The 7,500-nt window shown below is 54.7% G+C and overlaps 1 protein-coding gene across 2 annotated transcripts in view; it reads left to right on the top strand.

Annotated features, from left to right (window-relative positions):
- The first annotated feature begins 3,413 nt into the window (after window positions 1–3,413).
- LOC126570518 (LIM/homeobox protein Lhx3) overlaps window positions 3,414–7,500 on the top strand; it is a 36,344-nt gene continuing 32,257 nt past the window's right edge. The window contains exon 1 of one of the 2 annotated variants that reach the window (XM_050228320.1): window positions 3,414–4,116. In XM_050228320.1, the coding sequence (XP_050084277.1) occupies window positions 3,684–4,116 (433 nt within the window). In that variant the 5' untranslated portion in view covers window positions 3,414–3,683. The remainder of the gene's footprint in view (window positions 4,117–7,500) is intronic. The other variant, XM_050228318.1, reaches the window with a different exon arrangement.

The following is a 7,500-nucleotide window of genomic DNA, read 5'->3' as shown; positions in this document are numbered from 1 at the left end:
TATTCACTTGGTTCGAACTTGGATACTGGGGCTGCAGTACCGGTGCCAAATGGACTGTCATTTGTTTTAACCTCACACCACAACGGAGCATCTGGATGAAAGTAGAAAAAAATGTGAAGAAAGTCCAACTTTCTGTCTGTCCCCTCCTCAAAAACCCTCTGACAGCCGCTCAAGCAACTCGGGGTCTTTGGGTTTCCGGCGTGAGCGCACAATCCGGCCACGGCCTTCATCTGGTGCAAATAAACTTGAAAATCTTCCGGACATTTATCAAAGCTCGCGACCAAAAGAAAGTTCAGAAGCTAGCAAGTACAGGAGTCAGCAACCGTACCACCACCACGCCAGGTGTGTATCAGGTTGTCCTGGAGTTAAATGATTGGGGAGCGGACGGCTGGCATAAATAAAATTCTGTAGCGAGACGAGCGACGGGTCCCGCAAACGAAAGTGGTCCCGCGGCTTTATGTCCCTGGTGGTGGGAAGCGAGGAATGGTTCCCTCGAAGCCTCGCCAGGAAACCGGAAACACTCTCCCCATTCGCAACGGAAAAGGGCACGGAGCGTGGGTCGGGATCCTCGGGGGTGTCCCAGGGATTGTAAGCAAACGACATGAGTTATGCATCTCCCCCGGGGGGGGGTCTGCGCAAATAGTTATTTCACCAGCCAGCAAATGGGGGAGGTACGGTGCACTTCCCTTTCTGCTCTCCGCTTTCGGTTCCACCATCTTTCGGTTGTGTGTTAGGCAAGAAAAATGGCAAGTACCTTTTGCGCTGGGCCAGGCTACAGAGGTAAGTTGAACTTTTCATAAGCGTAAAACGTGGGATGCCCCGAGAGCAAGGGCACCGCCATTATGGGCACCACCGGTGGGAAAACGGACCGACAGAACACTCGTCGTCTTAGCCCCTTCCGTTGCGATACACCGCTAAGGATATAGCCCACCCACCACAATGTCAACATGTTTCCATTTCCTGTGCAAATAGTTTGCTTCGGATTCCACGGAAGAAGGACACAGTGGAGAGACCACACCAACATGCCGATGGGTGTATGGGGCGATGCCTTCTCGTTCGTTGTAAGTTGAACCGCAGCTTACATGCTTTCTTTGCAGCTTTCAACAGCGGTTTGAAGATTCACTTTGTAGCGGCCCTTGTTTGTACGCGTTCACGATCTGAACACGTTGAGCCCCGCAGGCGAGGTGAGCATTAAATCCTTGCTTAGTGCATTAATGAAATTGCTGAAGGTTCTGTCGCGCAAACCGCGATGGAGAAACTGTACAAACGGTGCAGTTTTGTGCAAAAGGCCACCGGGACTAAGTGATGAGTTTTAACGTACAAGGCTGTGTAGATGGAAGTTGTATTAAGTTTTTAGCAAATAAATTTAAAACCATCACCTTTTGTTATTCTGCTTCGCTAGCAGATAAATCGAAAACCCTTATGATCTCTTCCACTCTGATTCTGACCTCATTTTGTAGTGCAGCGTGCACGCGTGCTACTACTTGCTAACGCAACGCAACTTGCTAAGTGGCGGTAAACACCATTTTCGGCCACCCCTCGCCCACCCATTTGATGACCTCTAATGATGGCAACCGTATTATCAATCAGCATCAGCCATCAGCAATAGATGCACCACACGCCACAGAACAGAACACCCGTGTCCAAACGATGGTACGGCGGCTAAAGGCCCCTATCAACGCGCGCTCCCTCCCCTCGCAAACTGGTCGCCCCCAAAAAGAGGCTCGTTGATAGATTTCGAGCCAGAGTTTCGGGCTAGAATCCTTCCTCTCATCGCCGACACCGATAACCAGCAGGATCATTCGGTAATCACCATCATCATCATCATCATCATCATCTGATGCATCGCGAGGGTGCAAATGGGGGCAGCAAAGAGAAAGGAAAGCACGAGGGACGCACAATAATGGACGAGCATTATGGTGACACCTCCACTCGCGTCTCTCGACGACGCATCGCACATTCCTGCCGCCGCGAGGGTGTGCGCGAACTCGTGCATCGAATACGAACGGAACGGAAAGCGAAGTTCCGCTCCACCATGTTTGATGCCGTTAACACCACTCCGTAGCCGGAAGTGGATAACCCGTGTGTATGATTGTGTGTGTCGGTGTGTTGCCGGATTGCCAATAGCAACGGCACGGAGGGTGGAGCGAACGTGACGTGCTACTACTCCTGTTAGTATCTCCTGGTGCTGTTGCTGGTGTATAGGTGCCACAGTTCTCACCGGAGGAGAAGGAGCTGTCGCTACAATGGCAAGATGGCACACTCCACACCTCACCAACACACACGTAGACGAGCGCGTGGCACAAAAGGACAATCGTGGCATGTGCGCAGCCGCAGGGAAGCGACACTGGATGCGCCTCGCTACTGCTACTCATCGCCATCGGCAATCCACACAAAATGACGGTTTAGACTACGGTGGCTGAAGCACCAGAAGGCCACACAGAAGCTCATCATGCTCTGGCCGTGTTCCTGTACAACGGAAGTGCACTCCGGATAGGGTTGTTCAGTTTCGGCTTCGGCGCCTTGGCGACAACGACGAGACGAAACAAGACGAGGTGCAGTTCCCAGAAGACATCCCGGTTCGCAGTAAGATTCCATCATCCCGTGTTTGTGTGTGAGAGCGAGAGAGAGAGAGAGAGAGAGAGAGAGAGAGAGAGAGAGCGAGCATCTGTCCATTGCGAGTTCCTTCTCGAGGGCAATTAAAAGCACGCCGAACCCAGTGAGCGCATCCATCAGCCACCCTGCGGTGTCCTTTGCGTTCGAGTAATGAAAATGGTTTTTAATTGACAAAAATTTTCTGGACGTTTCCCCCCCCCCCCCCCCCCGGCGGACACATAATCGACGCTTTGCCGACGGCGAGTAGCTGGACCACTGGAGGTTTTCACTTTCACGTCGGAGATTTCCTCCAAAAAATCTCCCAAAAAGCCCATCCAGCGGGGGGCTGAGTGGCCATTTGTGGTGCAACAAAATGTGGTGGAAGTTCGCGGCCTGCTAGGACCCCCATTAGTATGCTAAGTCGATCGAGCTCGATGGGCTCATTTAGCCGTCGGCGAAAGTGTAAGTGGTAACGCATAATTAGTGTAAGCTCACCCTCACCCGGGTGCTGGTGGTGCGTAGTAATAACAATAGCGCTAGCGGTTATGAGGCCAGAGACAGTCTTGGGGGGGCAGTGCTATGTTGTTGTCTGGTGATTAGATTTGGTCCGCGCGCGCCTGTTCGTTCTCGAGCTGCGTGAAGTGAATCGAGGGAAAAAAAAAACTGAAAATTAGAACAACGAGGGGGGAGGCAGTGCTCGCCACCCAAAAGGTCTTGATCGGTGCGGAAACCACGAGGGGTAGAGAGAGAGAGAGAGCGAGGAGCGCGCACCAGTGGGAGCGAGGTGCGCGCACGGTGATGGGCGGATAGGGTGGCGACGGTGGTGGCGGTACACCCGGGCAGTGATAAGCCTTGCGCTTCTTCAGTGTGCTTCAGAGTTCGGTGGCACTTCGTTGACAGCAAACCGTTGCTGTCGCGGTCGTCGTCGTCGCGGTTGTCGTCTTCGTTTGGGGTCTCTCCGGTGCCAACTACTGCTACCCGCGTCCCTTCATTATCCTCAGCAAAAAGGTAGTTTCGTAGAGTGATAATCGCGTGAACTCGACTCGCCAGTGCGTGATAGGACGTGACGCCGTGCCGTGTTGTGCCAAATGTCCGTCTGTGTTTCGAATGCCGGGGTGACGCTCGGCGTGGACGCAATGTCACTGTCCCAGATGGCACTACCGTCCGCCATGATGCTGCCACTGGGCCACTCAGCATCAGCATCATCGATGATGTCGAGCGCAGGCATGCTCGTAGGAATGGATGCCGGTAACAGCAGCACGGGAATGCCGTTGCCAAATGGATTGCACCACAACAACGCCACCGTCGGTCAGAATGGTCACGGAGGGCTCAGTGTTGGAGCGTTGTCACACGGTAGTAGCAGCAGCAGCAGCAGCAGCAATGGCGGCATCGCTGGACAAACTACTTCAGTGGCCGCAGCAGCAGCAGCAGCAGTCACCGGGACCGAGCTGATCGGTGGGGATCATCATCCAAATCCCGAAATGCTGCTGGCGCTGATAGCACGCAACAAAGCCCTCGAAGGTAAGTCGATTGGTAGCGGTAGGCAATGATGATAGAGCGCCCCCCCCCCCCCCCCCCCTTCAGGGCCATAAACAACCACGATGGTCCCCTTCCCCCCGGGGTCCTGGGATACGACTGCTAAGCGGGGCCATAAAAATCAAATCCCAACCATTGCCCCTGGATCGGGTGGTTGAAGCGAAATCAAAGCCAGGGCCCCAGTCCACTCCCCCCCTCAGCGCGCAGGGACGGTTGTCCGAACATCATCGCGATATCGATAGAGATATTTGGACGGTGGGCCGTCCCTCTGTAACTGGTCCGGCGGTGTTATCGCGGTATCTCCCTGAGACCCGTGAGCTGACACGTACAAGACAGTTTCCCTTGTCGAAACTTCGATCCTCAGATCTACCGCACGGCGAGACAGGGCGCAAGGCTTGGACAGAGGCCCTTTAATGACCGATAAGTGCCGCGCTGCGGTCGACTAGTGTTGGCCGTCAAGTACGACAACACGTCGCAATGGTCCGTCCGATGGTCAATTCTTCCGTCGATTGGACACGGAATACAAGATCCGGTACCTCAATCGAGATCCACTGAGTTCCTCGCTGAGGTTATTATCGCTTCATCGGCATTCACGCGCGTTAAATCGAGTTGCAGGGCGATATATCTAACCTAAATAGACGCAAAAGACCTTCCCTCGGTATTGCGCGGATTGATAATCACGCAATGTGCGCAACGGTTCGCGGTGCAGTGCCTAGCGTGTTTGCGCAAGATAATGCCACACGGGGAGCGGCTGTGACTGTGGTGACCGAAGACCAAATACTGAATCGAAGCTGCGGTACCCATGCGGTTTGTCTAGTGGATTACCCGGGGGGGGGGGGGGGGGGGGGGGCTCCGGAGCACCGCATCCACTTCACAGCACCGGCAGCGTGGGCGGTGAGTTTGGTGGGTGGTGGATCCGTATCGAGAGCTCGGCAAACATCGTGGAAGCTCCCTTAGTGACTCCTGGTATTAGTTGCAATGCAACTGCGCGGTCGCGGTCCACTAACGCCTTAGTGTCTAAGAATGTTTGCTAAAATACTAGAAAAGGCAAACCAGTGGCTCTTCCTCCCCTGGCAGCAGCAGCAGCAGCAGCGACTCTTCTTTTATCTCTTCTTCACCTGCTGCTTTCTGCCACCGTTTTGGGCGGTTCCGGAATGGTGCTGGTACAAGAATCAAGCATCTTTCTCGCTACCAGCGCTATCGCGGTTGCTACTACAAGAAGCTGCTGTTGCTGCCACGGTACGCATCGGCCAACCAACGAAACCGAAGGCCACCCAGACTGTAGCTGGCCATACATTATCGCAAGCTGCGATCGATGGCCAGCGCACCAAGCGATAGAGTCCGCTTACAAGCCCGAACCCGTCAGATAAGTAAAAAGTTGCGTTCTCCCGCGGGTGGCCACCGGAGTAGAACCCGGCTATCTGATCGTGTGTTTCTCCCGTGTACCGGTGACGCGATAACGATCTCTGGGGGGCGGAACCGGGAGTCGGAAACCACTCTTTCGGGCTCCTGCCTTTCCCTCCGGTGGACCTCCGCTCCGCTGCGGGCTTGTCTGCTCCGGAGCGATCTCGGATCGCTATCGATCGTGGTGACATTTGTCTAACGACGTTGTTACAGGGAAGGTGCCCACCAATGGCCACCCGGTTGCCGGTAAGTTGGAGTCGCTCGTAGCCGCGCCGAATGGCGGCGATAGTGCACCGCGGGCTACTTATCAAGCGATCATGCCGTTCCGTGCGTAATCACCGTCACGTCAAAACACTTACCCAGTTTTAAACGCACCACCGACACTCCCGGCCGTTCGCTTGCCATCCAGCGCGAACACACAATTCGGGATTGTTGACGAGGATTTTTTTTCCTTTGGGTTGATGCGCGGGATTGTTCAGGGCAATAAAAATCTGTCCGCTGTCAGTTGTTGATCTGTCCCGAAGCCGCTCGGATCGGAATCGGAAGTTGGAGTCTATTGCCCTCTTCGCCCCCGGGGGCCCCCGCCAGGTCGAAGCTAAACGATTTCCAAATGGTCAAATTACCGCTAACGCGGGAAGGCGATCGGATTGTCAAAACGGTCGAGGTCAACTGGTGCGCGGTACGTAAAGGCTAGCAATTGAAACCACTGATAACGTGCCGTGCCGTTAGCGTGATCGGTCGTGAGCCATCGCTAGGGAGACCGATCCACCGGGGACCGAAGCGAATCTGGTGGGTCTGGTGGTCAGAATGCCAAAGGTTATCAGGCGCACTCGCGTGCCACCAGCCGAATCCTAACATTTTGGACAGCGCGCGCGCGCGTTCCGAGAAGTGCGAGCCGTGGATCCTTCGGCACTGCGCACTGGACCGTTGCCGTTCGTTATCTCCGGAAGTGTTATGACGAGAAAACCGCTACGCATCCGTCCAGGCAGCTAGCTCGTGAGCCAGCGCAAAAAAAAAAACAACATTGTGACACCGCGATCGACCACGGATTGTGATTGTTGGCTTGTTAGCGATCGCGAGCAGTAAAAAGTTGCGCAAAATACACACAAATACACTCGCGTCTTCGAGCTAGAACTGTTTGCAGAATCGCAGAACCTGTTTTGGGTCCCGACTGGCCGGCACCACCCGGCCGGCCTGGTGAGCCTTCCGCAAATGGCCAAATTTCCACCGAACGTGTTCAACACACGCGCCGCCGTTTCGTCGGTGGCGTCGACCGGCGTCTATCGCGATAAGGCGCAACTCCGAGCGTGCGCTCCGCTCGCTCGATGATCGATGAGATATAACTCGCACTAATTGATGTGTCCCGGAACCACCGCCGGGAAGGGAGGGATGTCCAGGGCGCAATACAGGTAGCAGCGTGCAGAAGAACGGAAAGGGAGACAGGGAGCAGTGTGTTTCTGATTTCTGTTTGATTCATCGGCCTCGGGATCGGGATTTGTATTTCGATGGCTCGTGGCGCCTGCTTTCCATCCAGCCTGGACACCATCAGGTGGCAGAATGTTGGGGACAGAAGCAGCAGCATCGCCAGCAGCAAGGTGGTGGTGGGTATTGATTGTTGGTACTCGCGCAGCAGATCGTCGGGCAATCAAATTGATTGATTGGGACGTAGAACGGCACCTCTGTCTCTGTCCAGCGCTAGCGCCTCACCTGCTTCGGCCCCCCGAGGAGGAGTGCGGAAATCAGAACATCGGATCCTCGCTGGACCTCGGTGGATTGATGGATTTTAAAGCCCCCTTTTCAGTGCGTGCGTCTCTGTGTGTCCGGCATTGGGTGGTAATCTCGATAATTTGCTGAAACATGCCACTCAGAGCCACTATCGACCATCGACGACCATTTGATTGGCTGCGAGGCGATGGACGGACTTCACGATTTGTCACAATTGTCATGCATATGTTTGCCTTTCAA

This window comes from Anopheles aquasalis, chromosome 2, assembly GCF_943734665.1.
Source record: "Anopheles aquasalis chromosome 2, idAnoAquaMG_Q_19, whole genome shotgun sequence".
NCBI lineage: Eukaryota > Metazoa > Arthropoda > Insecta > Diptera > Culicidae > Anopheles > Anopheles aquasalis.
This window is presented reverse-complemented; position numbering and strand designations above follow the sequence as displayed.